The 21,517-nt window shown below is 34.4% G+C and overlaps 3 protein-coding genes across 15 annotated transcripts; 2 read left to right on the top strand and 1 right to left on the bottom strand.

Annotated features, from left to right (window-relative positions):
* Nucleotides 1-952: 952 nt before the first annotated feature.
* LOC109014832 (E3 ubiquitin-protein ligase MARCHF2-like) lies at nt 953-6,949 on the bottom strand. 12 transcript variants are annotated; one of them, XM_035694726.1, is made up of 11 exons: nt 6,605-6,949; nt 6,398-6,453; nt 5,953-6,097; nt 5,522-5,848; nt 4,948-5,197; nt 3,742-3,813; nt 3,551-3,618; nt 3,269-3,419; nt 2,924-3,004; nt 2,743-2,832; nt 953-1,440 (listed from the first exon to the last, which is right to left on the bottom strand). In XM_035694726.1, the coding sequence occupies exons 4-11, from the start codon at nt 5,539-5,541 to the stop codon at nt 1,363-1,365; spliced, it is 810 nt and encodes a 269-aa protein (XP_035550619.1). In that variant the 5' UTR covers nt 5,542-5,848; nt 5,953-6,097; nt 6,398-6,453; nt 6,605-6,949; the 3' UTR covers nt 953-1,362. The 12 variants fall into 12 exon arrangements, with proteins under 12 accessions (XP_035550619.1, XP_035550618.1, XP_035550622.1 ...); XM_035694725.1 differs by having other exon boundaries at nt 6,580-6,949; XM_035694729.1 differs by lacking the exon at nt 5,953-6,097.
* A 4,083-nt stretch (nt 6,950-11,032) lies between these two features.
* LOC108983109 lies at nt 11,033-14,285 on the top strand. 2 transcript variants are annotated; one of them, XM_035694732.1, is made up of 9 exons: nt 11,033-11,249; nt 11,743-11,876; nt 11,978-12,035; nt 12,143-12,277; nt 12,353-12,955; nt 13,070-13,213; nt 13,282-13,410; nt 13,481-13,522; nt 13,629-14,285. In XM_035694732.1, the coding sequence occupies exons 1-9, from the start codon at nt 11,247-11,249 to the stop codon at nt 14,247-14,249; spliced, it is 1,869 nt and encodes a 622-aa protein (XP_035550625.1). In that variant the 5' UTR covers nt 11,033-11,246; the 3' UTR covers nt 14,250-14,285. The 2 variants fall into 2 exon arrangements, with proteins under 2 accessions (XP_035550625.1, XP_035550624.1); XM_035694731.1 differs by having other exon boundaries at nt 11,056-11,249; nt 13,282-13,413.
* A 3,647-nt stretch (nt 14,286-17,932) lies between these two features.
* On the top strand, nt 17,933-19,231 carry LOC108983108 (heavy metal-associated isoprenylated plant protein 21-like). The gene is made up of 3 exons (XM_018954647.2): nt 17,933-18,028; nt 18,173-18,248; nt 18,930-19,231. The coding sequence occupies exons 1-3, from the start codon at nt 17,957-17,959 to the stop codon at nt 19,229-19,231; spliced, it is 450 nt and encodes a 149-aa protein (XP_018810192.1). The 5' UTR covers nt 17,933-17,956.
* The last annotated feature ends 2,286 nt before the right edge of the window (nt 19,232-21,517 follow it).

Raw genomic sequence — 21,517 nt, forward strand, 5'->3', positions numbered from 1 at the left:
AGAAGGATAGTAGATCTCCTTGTAAATTGGAGAGGATTGGATTATATGTCAGCCTGCAAATTGCAGTAGTGTGTTAGATGATGGCTCCTGATGAATATTTTGAGGACCGTGGGCGAACGATGGAAGAGTTTTAAGACCTTCAATACTCTGTTTCTATGGGTAGTTGTTATAGATTTTAGTGAGCTGGGTTTTCATGATTTTCTTATATCTTCATTTGTTTCTAATTCAGTATTTCTATTGGTTTAAAAGCCTCTGCGCTCTTCAATAAAATTTCAATTACTTATTTATAAAAAGGAAAAAAAAAAACTTTCCTTTAAATCTGATTATTTTCATGATACTGTACCTCTTGTGCACCTTAGTTGCAGATGTCTCTCTTTTCGAACCATAAGGCCTTCATGTGGTAGACGTTATTCAAGAGAGGTGGTTGATATGACGAGAGAGAGATTCTACACGAGTAGATACAAAAACCTTAAAAAATTCATGATGGTAAATGGTAAATGGCTCATTTGCCATGCCAATGATGATAGTGATAGCAACGTAGCAATAGCCTAATGGCTTGACTAACCAAATACTTGCAAGAAAACCCGTGAGAGCGAGGAAAGGGACGGGATTGTATATGTAAAGTTGTTTGCTAGCCCTCCCATCCATCTAGTAGTTTATATTTTTTCAATGAGAAAAGGATTAAGGAAGGGGAGACTACAGGTAAGTACCCTCTAAAGCCTGAACATAATTTCATCCTCCACACGTTGGGGTTAAACAAGGAACTAAAGGTCTTTCTCGAGTCATAACCTAACTCCAATCCCACAAAGGAAAGTAAAGTACCACAACGGTGGTGGACGAGAATAGTGGACAATGACATTTTTTTGTCTAATGAGACTCGAACCATGATCTCTCATCTGCCAAACCACCTGGGAATAAAGCTGTTACCACACTAACTACCAAGCCCGTAGCCTTGGTGGTAGTATTACTATTGAATGCATTTGCCATCTTTGCTATCAAACATAATATGCAACATTAACTTTGGCTTGCCCATTTTGTTTAAGTAGCAATTCATATATACAGTACATTGTCCCTTTAACTATACTTTGTATGCATAGCTCTCATACATCATGATAGGTGTACTTTGTTAGAAGGCTTCTTCCAGGGAAAAAGTGGCACAATTAGGCCTATCATTTTGAGCATCTCCCGCCCCAACTTGCTTCAACCTGCATGGGTTCCAAAGCTGGAGGAGGGGAAGGTTGAGTTCCTCCCTATCACAGTCCACAAAATGTTGATTTCCTTCGTATCACAGTCCACAAGGCCGCCATTCTTCTCACATGAGTTCTTTCCGATTTCTTCAAGCATGATAGGAACCTCCAGTAACTACAGCACACGAATAAAACTTGATTGATGCAGGGGTAAGTTGTTTGTCCCATCTGATGTGGCAATGGACTGAGAATCCTAGACACAGAGAGAAATAAAATAGAATTAGTCACAATGTCAGTTTTCAATAGGCATAAATCAACACATTGCTTGCTTACTGTAATCACAAGAGCATAGAGAATGAACTATAGATAGTGCGAGATATGGCAGGTGAGAGGCAGTTTGGGGGGTGAGATGAGAATTTTGTGTTTTGTTTTGAAGTTTAAAATATTAAGTTTTAATATTATTATTGTTTTGAGATTTGAAAAATGTGTATTGGGATTTGAAAAAGTTGAATTGTTTATTATATTTTGTATGAGAATTTGAAAAATGTGTAATGATGAGATGAGATGAGATGAGAATTTTGTATTTTGGTTTTGGCCCCAAACCTGCCCTTAAAAGGGCTTCACCAGTCTTGCAAGAGAAGCATTTATAAGAATTTAGATTCCAAAAACGCTAACCAATTGCTGACCTTTTTCTAAATGAAATGACCCTCTAACTGAAATTTGTTTTCTTGTCCAATTCTTGCAACTGTAAGTTCTAAAGGATATATATAAATTTCTGAAAGGACGAAAACACAGCAATACAGGCTCACGGTGTACCAATGACCTTTTACAAGAACTGCCACAACTATGAAACGGGGGAATATGAGTTAAAAGATACCACAGAAACGTGCCTCAAACCCATTAGAGATACTGCTCAAATTAAGAAGCAATTTGACAACCATCAGCTGTATTTAGCAGTACTGCTTGTAGGATCTACTCAACTAGTTCTCCCAAAAAACCACACATACCAACCGGAGGAAAACAAGTCATTCAGAATTACCTTCTGGCAAGTTCTAGTACAGGTCAAAAAATGATTTATAAGCTTTCCATCCAATAGTCAAAATTTAGGGCAAATCTCCTTATCCATAGAGTATAAACTGATTTTAGATTTTTATTCTCAACAAGAATTGCCCAAGTAAAGAAAATTACTTTCCTTTGGGCTAACAGAGCGTTTGGATGCTCTGAAATCATTGTTTTCTAAACAAAATCTGAAAATTTTGGCAGGAAGAGAGGTGTTTTGAAGCCTACATCGTCTATTTTGTACAGTTCAATTGGTTATTTGAGGAAGACTTTTAAAAGCTAGTTTTTTTTTTTTTTTTAATAACAATATAGCTTTCAAAGTTAGACAGCAACATGGTGTCTTTAACAAACATGAGTTGACAAACTTTGCTTATCAAAGTGGAAGATGGCCAATACAGATACAATGAAATTGAAGACAGTTTCTGCAGGTTACTTGTCCAAAAAATATAGGTCAACTACTTGTCAGAGCATTAGCAAAACTAGGTAAATCACTAACCTGATGATGTCGTCGACGCTGGATAGCAGTGAATGCTCTAAACATGATATAGATGGGCAAAAGAATCCCAATGGTCCTCAACATCAGTAGCTGCAATGCAAAGACACTTTTAGAAAATTATTTTCCGTTACTAAGCCATTGAATCTTCTTTCACTAATCTAACAGTCTTAGTCAACCATACCGTCAACAATGTCAATGAGTATTCTCCAGCTCCACTGATTATGAATGGTAGAGTATGTCGTAGAAGCAGAAGAACCATAAACTGCAAATAGAACAACCTTACTGTGATAAAGGTAAGATATGGTAAGCCAGCCTAAAAAGTATCAAATATTCCATTTGAGGGAAAAATCAAAATTATGATTCAGAAGATACTCTAACTTAATAACATATAATAAGTATCAAACAGGAACATTATTTGGAATTTGCTAAAATGGAAATTGTTTAAGTTTTGTATAAATTATATCATTGACTAGCAGAACAAGGATAACTTATGAATAAATTACAGAGAGAGAGAGAGATAGAGTACAATTATAGCGATTACTCGGCAGCAAAGCAGGCTTCTTGAAGTGGGAGGTGAATATTCATCAAAGTCAGCGTCTAAAATTTCACTATCAGTAGCAACCATTGGTATAAATTGAGAGTTGTGCAGGTCCCTTCTAGACATTTCCCAATTTCCGCTGATATGAGTACCGCCAAAGGATCATGAATTATTTCTCAATGAATGAAAGAAAACAAAAACAAGTTCCATCACCATACACAAAGTAAAAAAATATCAGCTGAAAATCATGCACATCCAAGTGAAGGATACCTGAAGTTAATTGGAATACCACCATAGTGAAACAGAGGAGGAGGTGCTGTATAACCCGGCTTATATTGCTGAAGTTTCAGATTATGTTCAAGCAGAAAAGAGCTAGTGATCAGTTTTTATGATTCGAGAATATTAACATAAAAACTTACTAGGTTTATAATCAGAAAAAAATATTTTAAACAATGGCAGACCTGGAGGCAAATCTCACAGATGTTGTCTCCCTTCACATTGCACCACCTTTGCACACATTTGCGGTGTGCATGCTGCAACATTTTAACAAGGACGATACTCATTTTTTGGATCCATCTAAAATCAGTAGGAACACTAAATGCCAGAAAATAAGAGAGAGCATCACGATCAGAATCTCCCTCAAATATCAATCAACACTAAAGATAACTTCATATGTATTTATACCATAGTCCTGGATAATACTCAGTTACCACAAGTCAACTACCTGCCTGCTGATGCTCACTCTAAAACATAACTATCTAATGCTCAATGTTTATAACAAGATATCTTTGTCCGGAGATTAGCATCCTATCAGCTCTACTGTGAGTCTAGATGGTTGATAGATCAATTGAGTTCCCAATCGCCAAAGATAATGTCATCCCCAAAAAAAGAAGATAGTTTTGCATATGCGTTAACAACCTAATATTCATTAACAACCAAAAGAGAGTCAATTGGAAATCTCTAATTGTTCATAAAGTATGCAACATGTTTGTATGTAAAAAACTCAACAACATATAATGGAAATCATTGAGGAAATTCGGCACAAGAAGTTAGCCTTGAGTCAAACTTTTGTGTCTCAAATTTAGTTGTTTATAAAAGCATACAACACGCTTGTATGTCAGAAAATTAAAACATCCTACTAGGAATTATGCCAGCAGAAAGAAATTTCAAAAGTTTTACCAAACATTTCAAAATATTGGTCAAGCTAGAAACATCAGGTTGAGATATCACCCCAAATCTTTGAACTCACAGGGGAAAACACCTACCCATTGTACTGCAATTTGGAATTCTGAAATAGAGATAATAACCCACTACATGAAGCCGGGGATCTATGATCCTGCTAAATGCAAAATGCATAATTTGGAGCTTGAGAGTAGTACTTAAAAAAAAAAGAAATAAATTTATATAAAAAGAAATTGATTGGTGAAAATCATCTTACAACTAAGCATTCTTCTCATCATGGGACAATTAAAAAATTCACCGCAGCATATGACAGACATTGTGAGTTGTTAAGCTAAAATGGGACTAATCAAGTCTTTATTGTCTGGGAACTTTTTTTCAATGACTAACATTATCATAAAGATATTTATAAACAAAATCAATATAACTTCCAATGAACCAGCCTCAAATTTCCAAGGAATAGTTGCCAAAGTAAGCCACTAACTGACCTTCAAGCTGCCACAGCAAGAACAAGGCGTCTCCATGTTGGACTCCTCATCCTCATCGTGGCAGATCCTACACTCTACCAATTTACTTGGTGAGAAACTACTATTGACATCCATCCTAAAGGCAGAACTTAACAAATCTTTGCTTGTTGAGGGTGTGGTTTGCTGCCCCCAGTATTTGCTCTCAATAGCAGCTTGAAGAGTAGATTCAGTGAGTAACCGATCCACCAGCAACACAAAATGATCCCCCATCCTTCAAATTAGCAAAGAATTTGAATTCAAAAAATTAAAAGGAAATTTAAGTTAAAAATCCTAACTAAAACTGATTGCAGTCTATTTATTTTTCACTGAAGTCTATGAAATTAAGTCCAACAGTTCTCACTACGTGATAATATGGAACTAATTAGGATATAGGAAACCAGAGAAACGATATGAAAATATCTACATTACAAAAAGGCATGATACGAGCCCGGAACAAGACCTTGTTGCCAAATGAAAAGTAAGAAAAACAAGAAGATGGTTCCTCTAGATGCTGCAAGAGAAAAATGGAAGAAATCATAAGATTATGAAAGCATACACTTTCCCATTATTTGGCATTCAGTTGGTCCAATCAATTATTATTTAGAACTGAAAGCACGTAGAATTAGAGCATCGATTCCCATTAGTATCTTTAGACTTCCTGTAGTTTGAAAGCAACCGTACGATAGTTAGAATCACAAATTAATTAAAAAAAATAAGCAGGTAACCATCAGAGTTCGGAACATCGAGAACCCAACTAGTAACGGCAGAAATCATAACCCATACAACTTACAAGTATACAGCACAGAGTACAGAAGACTAGTTAGAAGAAATCAAGAAAGGGATTTGTGGTCACCCGTCAAAAGAGCAATACAGAAGGCTGAAGCTGCATCAAAATCAATACAGGACCATCAAACACAAAAAGAAAAATAAGGGATCTAAAGCTGAAAAACAACAAAGTAGAGGGGATTAAGAGATTAGTAGAGTTACCTTTCAATCGAGAGCTTAAAATTTAAAAACAACAGGAAGCGCAAGTGACAAAGATTTCAAGAAAAAAACGAGCGAAAGATGAAAATGAGAGCAAACCCAAATAAGGAATGCTACTTCAAAGAAGTCACACGGTTAACGGACCAAGCTGAAATGTCGAAAAGAATATAATCAACCCAATGTTTGACTTCAGAAAACACGGAGGTGGCAGCGAAACCCATACCAAGGCACAAACTCCAAGAACTTCAAAATGCAAACATAGAGGGAATGGGGAAGAGAGCCGGTTTGTAAAAGGTGTCATGACTCATCTTGATGAATTAAAGAGCACGCTTAAAACAAAACAGCTCCAAAATGATTTACGTAGAGATACATCATACATTAATTATGAGTGAGAGAGAGAGAGAGAGATGAGGAAAATTCGACGAGGGACTCAATGAGAGACGCTTACAAGAATAGGAATGGAATCTTCTGCAAGCGAAGAAAGCAGCACTCGTTTCCTTCCTCCTATATGATTAGGCGAAGCAAGAGATTGAGTGTTGTAGTATAAAACCACAACAATCCCGCTAAAGAAAACCCAAATACTTCGTAGAAATACTTAATAACATATAAAGAACTCAGAAAGGTACACACAATTCCAAAAGTACAGAGGGAACACCTCTCTCTCTCTAATGATTCTCTCTAATGCGTTGCGAGTGGGGAAACTGGGAGGAAGAGGCAAAGGTATGAGAGAGATTCTAACGGCGGAAAGCCCAAACCCATCACCGCCACGACCGCCACGATTCCTCTGTAGTTACTTTTACCGCTTCTCACCCCCCGTATTTGTCGTGTCTTATCGTACTATTTTGATTTTTTTCGATCGATTTTCGTCCGTATAATGATCCCATGATCCATCTCATCTTTTGTTTGTTTGGTTCAGTCATATGAGTGTCTGTGAGAAGCGTGAGTGGGGCTTTTCAATTGCAAGGGAATGGGTTTTGTACGGTATGGGAATGGGACGCGAGAGCAGAGCAGGCGCAGTAGTAGTGGAGTTTACAATCCAAGTGTACTATCTGATTGCATGAATGAAACATGGCCCCCAACTTCTTATTGTCCTTCTTTAAAGTTGTGTTTAGATGTTAAAGTGAATTGAGTTGAGATGATAAAATATTGTTAAAATATTATTTTTTAATATTATTATTAGTTTAAGATTTAAAAAAATTAAATTATTTATTATATTTTGTATTGAAATTTAAAAAAATTGTAATAATGAGTTGAGATGAGTTAAGAGGAGTTAAGTAACCAAACGAAGCCTATCGTTAGCTTTGAGTATATGAGAATTGAGAAAATGCAACCAATGTTTTAAATATTGTTTCGGTGTAAGTTTTATTAAGACATTAAAATGAAATATTTTGATATAAAATTATTTTAAAATAATTTATATATATAAATTATATTTTAAAATAACATCAATGTAACTCTTAAAAAATTAAAACACATTTATAAAATTTAATAATACTTTTAAGTTCACAATCCAACTATTTAAAAAAATAATTATTCATCTTTATCGTGAAAATAAAAATAGAGATTTGATTTTTATATCCTCGAGAAAAAGGGTCACAAAAAGTTAAAAAAATAGTTTTCAAATATGAGAATTGAAATGAAAATTATGAAAAAGTCAAAATTTTTACATTAATTAAAAAAAAAAACCGGCCGGTACATTGAAACCGGCTGATACATTGAAAACATGCTGGTATTGATTGAAATGCACTGATACTACCAATATTTGACCCGATATGAAACACATACACTTTCTGTATTGGTCATTATTCTAGTACGCTAAATTCCAACCGTACCGGTCGGTACGGTATGAAATTTAAAACACTGATGAAATTCAAAATATATGGATGGAATATATTTTATAAAGAAAAATTTTACTCACACCTCTGTTTTACACATCTATTTTTATTTTTTATTTTTTTATAAAATATATGGTGTAGAATTGTTGAATAAAATAAATATTTCACAAATAATAAACCTGACAACCTAGCTAATATTAATATTGTTTTCACGAGATCACATGATCATCTTTATAAGTTATATAAATATATATATATATATTTCATTTTGAAAAATAAAATGTTTTGATCCTACGGCTATAAATAATAATATTATTGGATAAATCGCTTGAAATCAGCTGGATTAAATTCCATTGATTCATTTACATAATGAATTATTGATGGAAATAACAATTAGAGTAATGTTAAATACAGTTATGAATTGTGTAAGTACTGTATAATCGTTTTGAAAAAGATTAAGTTATATTATTAAAGAATTAATTTTTTTTACAAAAATCTCATATTTATTTATTTATTTTTAAATAAATTACGTGATAATTGTATATTACACGATTGCCTACACACACTCATAATGAATTAATAGCTTAAGAAAAAAAAAACAATCCCTTAATTAATTAAGTGGAGACAAGTTCTGGATCAGTACTGTTTCCACTTTCGGGTACCCAACTGATCAACATGGCGATCACTACAATTAACAATGTACGTTACTGCAGGCATGCACCAGAAGTTGACACCGCCGCAAAGATCGAGCACGAACCAGGTGCATGCAGCAGCCCGCGTGCATACAGGCGCTAGCCAGGGATCCGAGGATCATATGTGTACGTCGTGATGCTGATCAAGCAACATTTACAAAATCATGGCTAGCTAGCTAACTGTAGATCAGGTAAAGATCAATAATTAATTAACTCGATCGAGCACATGGAAATCCCCATGCAGATAGAACATATAAATTAAGAACAACATCCACCAGTTCATCCAGTTCGAAGGTGGCTGTTAATTCGTCTCCAAGATCTTCATCTCTCTAATCCGAACTCGGAGCACAATCATCATGTTCTCATCCACCAGCTTGCCCCGGCCAGTAATTTCGTACACATTAATCCTGCAATTTTAATGTCCCTCGTGGACTTAAGTCAGAGTCATTAATGGACAAGTCAAATATTACTCATTCATTTATCGAGTCCCTCTGGCGGCTTCCTTGTAGAACTTGGAAAATCTCTTCTGCTAAATCACGCTATTGGCGTTAGGTATGGCCGCATGCATGCACTTGTCAGTGTTGTCACCTCGAGCCTGCCTGTATCTGCTGGGGTGGTCTTGCTTCATGTTATATACAAATCGCCATGGAAATCTCTGCATGGGTCATAGACTCATATATATGAGCTGATATTGCTTTTGCCACAATTTCTTCTTCTTTTTTTTTTTTTTTAATTACAAAGGTAGGGGGTACCCGGTCCGGTCCGGTTCGGTTTTTGACAAAATCTAGGACTGAACCGGTATGTACCGGTTTTGTATTTTTCAAAACCGATTACGCACCGGTTACCTTCCTAAACCGGTACTTCCGGTTTTACCAGTTTCTGGTCCGGTCCGGTCCGATTTTTCGATTTTTTTAAAATGTAAGTTTCACAATTTGTCATTATAAATTTATTTATAAAAAAAAAAAAACTAATTTAAAAAATATTGTTTTATACTTTTATTATAAGTTATATATTATTATTAGTTATAAACTATATATTTAATATTAATATTCGTTATAAACTTTTAGTGATTTAGCATTAACATTTTAAGTAATAATTTATAAATTATAATAAGAAATTATTTCATATATAAATATATATAATTATATATAAAACTTTTACATAAAAAATTATAATTATACATAATATATAAAACTTATATATATTAATATATATAATAATTTGTATAAAACTTATATATACAATAATATAAATATTATTTTTATATTTTTTTTTATCAACCGGTCTGGTCCGGTCTGAAAAATCTTAAAATCAGAACCGGACCGGAACCGACCAGTTTTCACATTCTAAGAACCGGTCCCGGACTGAACCGGTTTAAAACCGATAAACTGGACCGGTTTTCTGGTTTACTGGTTTCAACTTACACCCCTATAAAGAGGTATCCCTTCTCTCTCTCATTAATTTGGGGACGATGAGCTTAAATGAAGTGGATAAAGAAGTGGGTTGGGCTTCTGACTTTAACACGGGCCCAGAATTATGAATTAGTATATTTGAGTCAATGTTGGCCCAGGGCGTACCATTCTTAACTCCGACCATTGTACTTGATTTACGAGCGGCCAATCGATTGGAAAAAGTTTTCTGGCAGGCGAGTTCAGGCACTAAATCATATATCGATAGTGATACGTAAGATACCTATTTATAGTAAAACGTGTGAATTGAAGACAGATAACTTTTATTCTTTTAATTTTTTTTTTTTTAAAAAATAATCATGTCAATTGTATGCGATTTGATATGTCAAATCGCTTATTTTTCAAAAGACTCAATCGATTAATATTGAAGGATCAGATCAACTTACTTCTCGATGTTGAGTACAAAATTTATAAATAATAATAAAAGAAAATTTTAAAAAATGAGAGAAAAAAAATTAAAATTAAAAAATTACGAAATTAAAAAGTTATTTGAATTTAATTTTTTAATATTATTGTTATATTAAAATTTGAAAAAATGTGATTTGTTTGGTAATTTGAAAACTTTTTAATGATTGGATAAAAAAAAGTTTAAAATTGAAAATTGAAAAGTTATATTGTTTGAGTAACGTTTATAAATAAAATATATAAGAATATATGAAAATAATTAAGATATGTTTTGTTGCGAAACAAGGTCTAAGTCTCCACTTTGTTGCTGGTATAAAAGGGTTATGCTATTGGTAAAATTTGAAGCGTAACGTTTGGATTATATTATTAAGGAGATGAAAATTGACATTTTTATCGTACAAAAATCATATAAAAGAAATGAAATTTATAATTATGAGTATGCAAGTACTATATAGTCGTTTTAAAAAAATTAAATAAATATGAAATTTACATGAAAAGAAATTAATTTTTTAATAATAAATTTTATTATTTTTTAAAATAACTACACGATATTTATATATTCTATAATTATATATAGTATTACTCATGGCTTCGCTCTCACACTATCTATGATGGTTAAAGCTCTTAAAAAAATGGTTGTTATAAGGTATTTTATTTTTATTATAATAACATTTGATTTATTATCGTTATTATTATTTTCTAGAAAATTATCGCGCAACGCAGCGCGGGTTGCGCAAGCGATTGTGCAGAAGACCAGACTCAATAGCAAAAGCCATTTTCTTACTTCTGCTCGACTTCAATTTGCAATCGATTCCCATTGAGATCCACCGAGTCCTTTGCCCTTTCAAACCCTCACCCTAATTCTGCTTTAGCTGCAAGTTCTTGTTCTCGGCGAAATGGTTTTGCTTCTCAAACCCTATGCAATTTTTATTTCTTCTGCTTTCTCGATAGTTTGCTTCTGAAATATGTTAAATTCAGCATCTTATAACTCTAACTGTGAAGGCTCAATGTGTTACATCTGTCTGAATTGTTAAATGCTTGAAACTGAGTGGGCTTTTTTGTACTAATCTAAATGCCTAAAAGGCATGCTATTTCTACTGAAAGCTCTCTAAATTCTTGAATTATCTTTGTAAACATCATTAACCACTTGAAGCTGCTTGATGTGTGTCGTATGACCAACGTCGGCATAGTCTTTATTGAGGAATTAATTGTATATTGTTTTTCACCTAAGGGAAATATGAAGTTCTAGGTACCTACGGAGTTTTGTTCTGAAGATATTTATCTTGTATTAATTGTTTGTGTTTTATTTACTCTGCTTTTTGGAAGAGAAAATGTTCTTGTTGCATATTCCTTTTGTTAACCTACGACATTTCTTTTGTTACAAACTTCTAGGTACCCAATGAAGGGGATGTTGCAACAGAAAAGAGAAAGGCTCAAAACTATATTGTCACAAAAGAAATGAGGACGAAGAAGAAAAAGAAGCCAGTTGCTACTCCTCGTCCTACATGCTCATGGGTGTACTTTAGGTAATGCTTAGTTTCCTTACAGTAGGATCCGCTATGTCTAAGCATATTCCTTTTTGGGTTATTTTTTCCAAGCATATTTACTGTCTAAATTGATGTTGCAGCCGGGAGTTTATCAAGGAGTATAGTGCTTCCCATCCTGAGTCCTCTGGTCTTAAAGCTGTGAGCCTTTTGATTGAATTTCAAAATTGATTTGCAAATAGCAATGTGATGTTTTTTATTTGTATCTATTATAAAATCATTGATTGTAACCACTTTTTTTCTTTTAGGCCACAAAGGCTGCATCGGATGCTTGGAAGTGTATGAGCTTTGAAGAGAAAGCAAAATACACTAATCATGCTCGTGAAGTGTGGGATAACTACTTGAGTACAACTCCTGCTCGCACCCCCAAGCCAAGGAAACAGGTAATGTATATTTATTGATGACAGTTTTTCATCTATGAGTTTGCATCTGTTGAATTTTATGGCTTTATAATGCAGACTAAACTAGTCACAAGATGTTCTCCGGGACGTTTATTCAATGTATTACAGCGCCTCACACCTGAGCAGAAGACTGCAGTGAAGAGCATGGGATTTGGCAGCCTCATTGATCTAAGATGTAGGACACTCCGCCGTAGTTTGTGCCTATGGTTATTGGAGAGGTTCAATACTACAAGACGAAGCTTGGAGATTTGTGGTGAGTGGATTCCTTTATCTCCAAAAGATGTGGAGGTTGTGATGGGATTAGTAGCTAGTGGAAAAGATGTAGTGAACTCAGGGCCAGATGATTTAATCGCAGACTTACGTTATAGTTACAATGCTACAAATCATGGGATTTCAGTGCGACTTCTAGAGGAGCGACTGGCAGCTCCAGAAGCAGGAGAGGATTTTAAGAGGTCATTTGTCCTCTATGCCTTGGGCACTCTTTTGTCCCCAACAGCGAGGCTGGATGTTAGCCCATCATTCCTCCATTTTTTGACAAATATGGATGCTGTCCATCAGTACAACTGGGGAAAATTCTTGCTTGACCGGCTAGTTCGAGAAGTATCTCGCTTTCATCAAGGGAAGCAACGGGCAGTTGGTGGTTGTCTTTTGTTTCTCCAGGTAAACTAGATTTTTATCAGCAATTGCTTTATTTTGTACTTTATAATGTACTCGTAAAAAAAATTTACTTTATAATGTATTGGTAATTCTTTCTAAAATTATATTTGTTTTCAGCTCTTTTACTATGAGAGCATCTCTGTTGATGGACCAGGTCCTTTGGCCACTGCAGTTGTTCCATGCTTGTCTTCATGGGGTGAGGAGGAGATTACTGAGAGAGAAAGACGAGAAAGAGAGCTAGGTGGTTATGGTTTAGGAGAGGTACATTTAAGTTTGCGATGTTTGATAGTATAGCATGTAGCATTTGTCATGATAACTGCCTTTTGCAGGTGATCTGCAAGGAACGTTGTCTTGGTATGGAGCCCTCAGAGTGCAGGGATCAATTGGATGGCCCACCAGTACACAGCACAACCACCACAGTTGTGCGTGGCCCTACTTTTGGCCAGGAGGGGAATCAGGTAGTAGTCATGGAATTGAGATTCTTGAGACATTGTTTTTTATTGTTTATTTGTGTTTGTCTATTTGTAGGCTGACAAAGCAAAAATGAACGGGCAGATTACTATGCGTGAGGTAGCCTTTTTTTTTTTGTTGAATTTACTTCCGATGTATTCTTTCATGTTTTTTTTTTTCTAAAAAAATAATTTTAAGAATGAGCTTGATCGATAGAATTCTACAGGAAGATATGCCAATTCTTATCAGGAGTAAAGATGTAGTCTGTGGGGACATTGAGGTGGTTGTTGATTCAGTCAGAATGGCTTGCAGGAACAGAGAGTATGGGTGCAATGAAACAGTGGATTACATTAACAACTTCCATGAAGAAACGTGCACTTACGCTCCATGTTCATGCCCGCTGCCAGATTGCAACTTTGTTGGTTCATCTGATCAGTTGTCACTACACTTCAGCAGTAAACATTGGGATTCTGGAAGGCGCTTCAGGTATAATGTGCCGTTGGCCGTCTCCTTAAGGATGAAGGAGCAATTCCTTGTTCTCCAAGCAGAAGAGGATGGTGTTCTTTTTCTCCTCAACAGGAGTGTTGAAAGTATTGGGAACACGGTCATGTTAACCTGTGTTGGGCCAAGCTCTTCAAAGGCAAGGTTCTTGTATGATCTTGTATCGGTAAGAGGAAGCAGCTCTTTGATATTAAAGTCAGTGACGGAGAATTTTCCCGGACGGTTAGAAGGTTTTCCGCCATTGGATTTTCTTCTAATTCCATTTCGTTATATTAGTTGTTCTGGGCATATCAACTTGGACGTCTGTATATGGAATTCTACAGATATTGATGCTGACTGTCCTTAATTAGTATATTACTTGCAATAAAATACGATACCTCTCTCTCTCTCTCTCTCTCTCTCTCTCTCCAGTTTTTTCATTCAATTTTCTTTTTTACAATTTTAAAAGATATATACAATGTAACAATATGTAGACTTTACTGTTCGTGAGAAAGATTTAGGACTAGTGGTAACCACTAATATTTATTATTTTATTATTATTTTTAACTTTTATTATTATTCATTACTATTTAATATTTTATCATTATTTTATTATTATTTTATTATTACTATTTATAAAATATATGAGATAACCATATTATCCAAATGCAAGCTTGATGTTGTGAATTCTACAATTTGTCACAGAGAATTTGTAGGAAGTATTTGCACGCAAATATGGGAGGATATTAGTTAAGTCTTTTTTAATTTTTATGACAGCTTGGCTAGTTACACGGATTAAACAAATAGAAATAGAAATAAAAGAAAAATCTCACCCAAATAGAAGAAAGCAGAAACTGGGCTTTGCCAGGCTTTAAGGTGATATGAGCCCAATTAAGCCAACCTGCATCGTAGCCCCGTAGCCCTTTTCGGTCTTGCTCTCTTCTGGAACAGAACATTCACATGAAACTATGGAAGTAGCAGAAAACCCACTTAAGGTACATATATATATATATATATATATATATATATATATATATATCATGTAGAACTCCAGTAAATGCTGTAGAATTAAGTTGGACGCTCAACCACAAATCCCCAGAAAGAAACATAGCAACTTGCTTTCTGATCACTGATGAATGCCTCTTTCAGATGCAGATTGTTTCTTGAAGATGAATATCTATCAGAAGTACTACTACTTCATATATAGTTAATTCATGTTAATGGTTCATTAATCGATGAAAGCAAGCTGTCAGTTGTGGTCCAGATCATCATAAGTAGACATAGTTTCCGCGTTTATCGCAGATCAGAAGATTTAGTCATGTGATATTTGCAGCTAGCTCATGCATGCAGATCATGATGATGATTGTGTTTTGGAATGGCTTCCAAGTAATTGAGCCTTTTATACGCGGGTACTAAAGTTGTCATCAGTCCGTGACTTGTCTTCGGTTGGAAATCATGCAGTATGCATAAAGGTTAGCTTTCTCCAAGGTGATGATCATGTTCTTAATTACGGGCTTATGATCTTCACACATGCATGCAGTTTATGAGATCAATCTCGGCTTATGGAGACTACTTGAAAATATCAGACTGACAAATCTTGAAGATAACATGCATTACGGCCTTGGGATTAGAAATTATGAGAAAAGTGAAACTCAGTCTCGAGAAAAAGTTGATATTCTTGCTGAAGTCCAGATAACATTACCTGTAAAGTTGGGCATAAAACCATTTCATTGTGGAGAAATAACATGGATATATTGAGACAAAAAGAAAAGAAAAACCCTACAAAGGGGCTGAAAATTGAAATCGATCAGTACTCGGCGAGAATATCACACATCATCTTCGTTTTTTTTTTTCTTGTTATATATCTAGTTCTTTGGTGATTAATGGAGAAAAATCATGTGAAAAGCAAAACATACAGTACTACTACTGCATATTAATCAGCTCTCTGTGAGCATGATCTACATATCTTCTCTGTTTCGAGTTTTCTATCACAATTTTATCTTTGATGTTTTATGTTTTATCTAACTGATGGTGTAGATTTTAAAGGGATTGAAGTTCTGTGACGGCCATAAACCAAGTTCTATTGACAGCAAAAAGGGAAAACAAAAAAAAAGAAAAGGTTTTGCAGCATATAGCAACAAAGAAGTCTGAAAACTTGAGTCATAGCTCGTGATTTTAGGAGATTCTCTTTTGGGAATTTAAAGGGAACATCGCTGAAAAGTATTAATTAGTTGCAACTTTCTAGAGATGGGGACTGATCACAGTCATATAATCTTGTTAGACGATTCAATTAATAACACTACTAGCCACTGTCATGTAAACCCGTGGCCTAGCCAATGCATGCCAGAAGAAAGTAGAAAAAAGAATTATAAATTAAAGATAAATAATAAAGTTTTACAGATCGACTAAATCGTAATGATGATATTGTATATTCCCCCTCTTCGCCATTTAGAAAATGATCAAGAAAAAAATCTGAATTGATTCTTTGGGAGAATCTCATCATCAAGTATTATTATATTAAGTTTAAAGTGTTAAGAATATAATATAAATAATTAAATATTTTTTTATAATTTAAACTAATTTTGAAATAAGTGGTTATTTCATATTATATCAAAGTAGAAATTATGAATTCGAATTTTGATTCTACACTTTATTCCATTTAATTAGATATTTCTTATTTTCACTCATTGAGAGGGAATCTAGCCTATATACGAGGAAAGATGTTAGAATATAATACAAATAATATTTAAATCTATCTCATTCTACACTTTATCCTATCTAATTAAATATTCTGTGTGCCGTGTGTGGTGTGCTCATTCATTAAAGGAGAATCCAGTTCATACATGAATGAGAACGTTAAGAATATAATATAAATAATTAAATTTATATTTTCTATTAATTTAAACTGTTAAGATAAATGATGATTTCACAAGAGATATTACAGGATGATGGTGAAGTATGGGTAGTTCCAACAAATACTCTATTAATAGAGTTAGAGAAATGCTTTGGGTCCCGAATTCGGGATTCAAAAAGTGTCCTGAATGAGTTTTTTTTTTTTTTTTAGTGATTAAGAAAGTGTTTTTAAATGATGTTGTGAATTTTCATATTTTTTTAAAAATATTTATGATGATTAAAAAAATACATGAAAAAAAAAATGAAATGTACTTTTCGGAATATATATTCGGGACATATTTTCAATAAGTCATGTAGTGCTGCTCGTAGAGTTAGCACCGGCACAAAGATTAAAAGAAGTAAAAACTATTTTTGGGACCAATAAATTAACTCCCTCCCAGTCCCATATGCCATCCCATAATTTTTTGTCAAACTAAAGTGAGTACTAGTGATCTTTTGAATTGAGTTTTGATTCATACAACTCGATCAGCAGCGGATTGTACTGTCATTACTGGAGATCGTGACGAGTTGAGAAGCGCTGCACTTGACTGTTCCAGACTAGTCGATGAAGCTGCATGGGACTCATTTGATCTTCCTGATCATCGATCTCAATCCGTTGCTCGAGAAACAATAAGGCATAAAGGTTAATTACTAGCATGTAGTGAAGTATTTTGTAAATGACAATGAAATAATAATAAATAGTAATGAAATATTATGAAAATACGTGAGAACAAGTCATTTGAGTCGCGATTCTTGACTCGCTACTGTAATATCCAAAGTCCAGCACCAATATATCGTATCCTCACAGCTAGCAGTAGTATTATAGGTTGAAATGGGTAAATACGAATTAGTATTATGTGTTAGAACAACTGTTGTGGGCTTGATTATTTGACAGTAGTTATAAGTACAGAAACGCAATGAATTCAAATTAAAGTGGTGTTGCCTTTCATTATTTCTAGCCACATTGTTTATAGAACGATACCGGACCCATGCATTCATTTTGTAGACACGCTGTTCTGCACGATATCGTCTTTTTTAAATACAACAAGGCACTACTTCTTATCTTATATATATACTGTATAGTCTTCCCAGGGCATCACATATTTGCATACCGTCTCTCTCTCTTGACTCTCTCTCTCTCTCTCTCTCATTTGCTTTCTTCTCAAGCAAAAGAGAAAGAAAATGGGTGCTCTTGATTACCTCTCCAACTTTTGCACTGTCACCAGCACAAGGAGCAAGCGCAAACCAATGCAGGTACTGATCACTAGCACCATCCGATTAACCTTTTCATACTTGGATACTTAACTCTGGTTACAGTCTGTCAAATGAAGATAAGTCCATTTTCTTCTGTGGTCTTTTTTTAATCAAGTTGAAGATGATATATGTCTTCTTTTGCAGACCGTTGAAATTAAAGTCAAAATGGATTGTGATGGCTGTGAGAGGAGAGTTAAAAATGCTGTTACTTCCATGAAAGGTTTCTCTTGTTTCCTTCAATTCAGTTGCATATAATCAGATAAGCAGCACTGAAACTAGAGTACTTATAGTATCATATATATAAGAAAAGATCATAAACGCATGTTTTAGGCTGAGATCCACATACATATATACATAAAAGATGGAAACATGAATATCTGTCGTGACCCTTGAGCTAGAAATGCAATCATGATCATCTTCTTTCAACTTTTGAAACTTTTTTGTTGCTGTTCTTCTTTTGATCAGCCCGGACAGTTAAGTCTTTAAAAACCAAGGGCTTGGCTTCCATCCGTTATAAAATATTAAAAACTGCATTAAATATCCGTTTATGTATACCCGGCTTCTAAGATCATCATGCGTACGTTGCAAGTGAAAATCCAAGATTAGTAGATAAACAGTCACTGCATTATTCGACACGTTTTTATTTATACACTTCCACAACAAATTAAAAATGCAGTTCTTACAATCAAAATTACCACGTATATCTTGATCTTGGACTAAAGTTTTTGGATGTTTAAAGAATAGCTAGGTTGATTTCGTGGTGTTCTCTGCCTTTCTGATCTTTCTTATAATATATACATGATGATAGACCTGCAGGTTAATTTTCACAGGGACTAACCACTATTCATATATATATATATAGCTACTTAATTATAAATTCCTCTCCAATTTGCATTTTCAGGTGTAAAAACTGTGGAAGTGAACCGAAAGCAACACCGGGTAACAGTCAGTGGCTATGTGGAACCAAATAAGGTGTTAAAGAGAGTAAAGAGTACTGGCAAGAGAGCTGAATTTTGGCCCTACATTCCCCAACATCTAGTATACTATCCTTATGCATCTGGAGCCTATGACAAAAGGGCACCATCCGGCTACGTCAGAAACGTTGTGCAAGCTGCTTTACCGTCTTCGAATGCTGCGCCGCCTGAGGAGAACATTGTCTCATTATTCAGTGATGATAATGTGAATGCATGTTCCATCATGTAAATTAATTAGTGGTTCTAGCTTCTTGATCATCTAGGCATGCATGCAAGATCCACCTTTAGTACTTTTAGGTACTATTCTCTCGAGCTTAAGCAGCAGTACTGATTGATGATCAGACAAATTACGATCGATCGATCTAATCAAGTATGCATGTATGTAGCTATATATATATATAGTCATAATTTATGACTACATTAATTATGTGTTACTTAATCATGTGTTACTACATTAATTAGTTTGTCGAAGCAGAATATATTTTAAAGGGAAAAGAATATATAGTAAGAACATGATCATTTAATTAGAAATTAGATCTTCATCATCAAAGGGAACTGATCCTACCTTTAGATTCATTAATGGCGCCGCTCCCATCATGCGTGACAAATCCATTATTTTACAACGAAGTGGGGCTAGCTAGAATACAGGCCATGCGCATGGCTAGAGCCTATCCGGCCGAGCATGTTATAATTATAAGGTTATTATATGTCCGTTTTGATCATCTTATGATTCTCTTTGCCTACCACACTAGAGATAAAATATATACTTATAATTATATTACTCATGTTATTTCCAACCATGGCCGGATGGCATTCAGATAATGTAATATTAATTCATGATATGATTATACATATAGTGGAATTAATATATCTTAAAAGCAACATTCATTATTAAATCAGTTTAATATTAATTAGCTGGGACTAGTACTGATATATCCAGCTTTAATTTAGTTGGAATCTAGAACATATGCGGAGAGCGCTCTGAAGTACTTGCTTGATTAAGCAGATATATCATTAAAATTTAGAGATCAATACGATCCTGATCATCATATATATACCTTCACATGCAAGAAGGGACAGAAAATAATATAAATATATGGAATTAAACGGGAATTATTATGATCTACTATATATATATATAATTAATTAATGGTTAATTCCGGCCTCTAGCTCAATGTTTGAAGTACCATTTGTAGCTGACGATCTAGTACCGGATGTTAATTACGCTAATTATTCATATGTATTATGCAATATCGACCATCCAATAATTAATTTGTTGATCACCCGCAAGTTCAGGCGGCCGTGCTGATGATCATCATCTAGTATAACATATATATATATAGAACCTCTGATCATGATATTTTGTCTGCCTAAAAGTACGAATGCTTATACTAATTAATAATCCTCATTTTCAAGTTTCAACAGCATATCCTTAAGTTTTGGCTTTAATGTCGATGGAATGACGTACGTGCGTAATACTCAATTTCAAACTGAATCTGGCTATGATCGATCATATGCCAACTTTAATGATCTTATCCCAAGATCGATGTTTTATATATATATATATATATATATGTATGTATGTATGTATAGCTCATCAACTGCGCGCTTAAAACGACAATTATAAGAAACATTAACTTTTTATGTGTCTAAAGTTTTTATACTATCGATGATCTTTGGCTGTACTCTTAATATATTACCAATCATACCAATTAAACGCCGCCAAGATGAAATATTTAAACAATAAAGTGAATCATGATCATCAATATCTTCGGCCAATCTTTGCCCCCATGTCTCCGCTATACAAGCATGAGTACTGCAAAATAATGGAGTAGACAGATTCATTAATTTATCCACTTAAGGCCAAAAAGAAGGAGAATGATTACCGGGAGCACCAACCTTTGGCTAATGGCTAATTATAAAAAAGCAATCTTCTACTAAATGAGTGGCCTTCTCTTTGGTGCTTTGGATTTCACTGGATCAAAAGATGAATCCACTACTAAAAATTTGAATTTTTAATTAGTTGTTTAAACGTTGAGATGAGTTGAGTTATGAATAGTAATATTTTGTGGATGTCATTAAAATAGGTTTAATATTTTTAAGTTGAGATGAGTTCAACTTTTTAGATTGAAATGTATGAAGTAGATTGAGATGAATTTAACTTTTTTAAGAGAAATTAAAAAAATAATGAATTTTATTAATGATTAGTTTGAAATGAGTTAAAGATGATCAAACCTTAGTGAGTATAAAAAAATCTTTGGGATTCTAAACTGATCATCTAATCCAGAAAGTTATATATTTTGATTTGTTTAATGTCACCGATTTAATGTTAGGGAATAATATATAATTGCTAGCTGAAAGCATTTTTGACAGATGATCTTATATATGCTTGGCTCGCAAGCATGATAACACCTGTCAAATGCTCGGCAGTCCGCACCGATCCGCTGCAGGAACTAGGGGTGGGCAGCGGGGCCCCGCCCCCGCTGCCCCGCCCGGCTTCCGCCCCGCCCCCGCA

Source organism: Juglans regia, chromosome 10 (genome assembly GCF_001411555.2).
Source record: "Juglans regia cultivar Chandler chromosome 10, Walnut 2.0, whole genome shotgun sequence".
Lineage (NCBI taxonomy): Eukaryota > Viridiplantae > Streptophyta > Magnoliopsida > Fagales > Juglandaceae > Juglans > Juglans regia.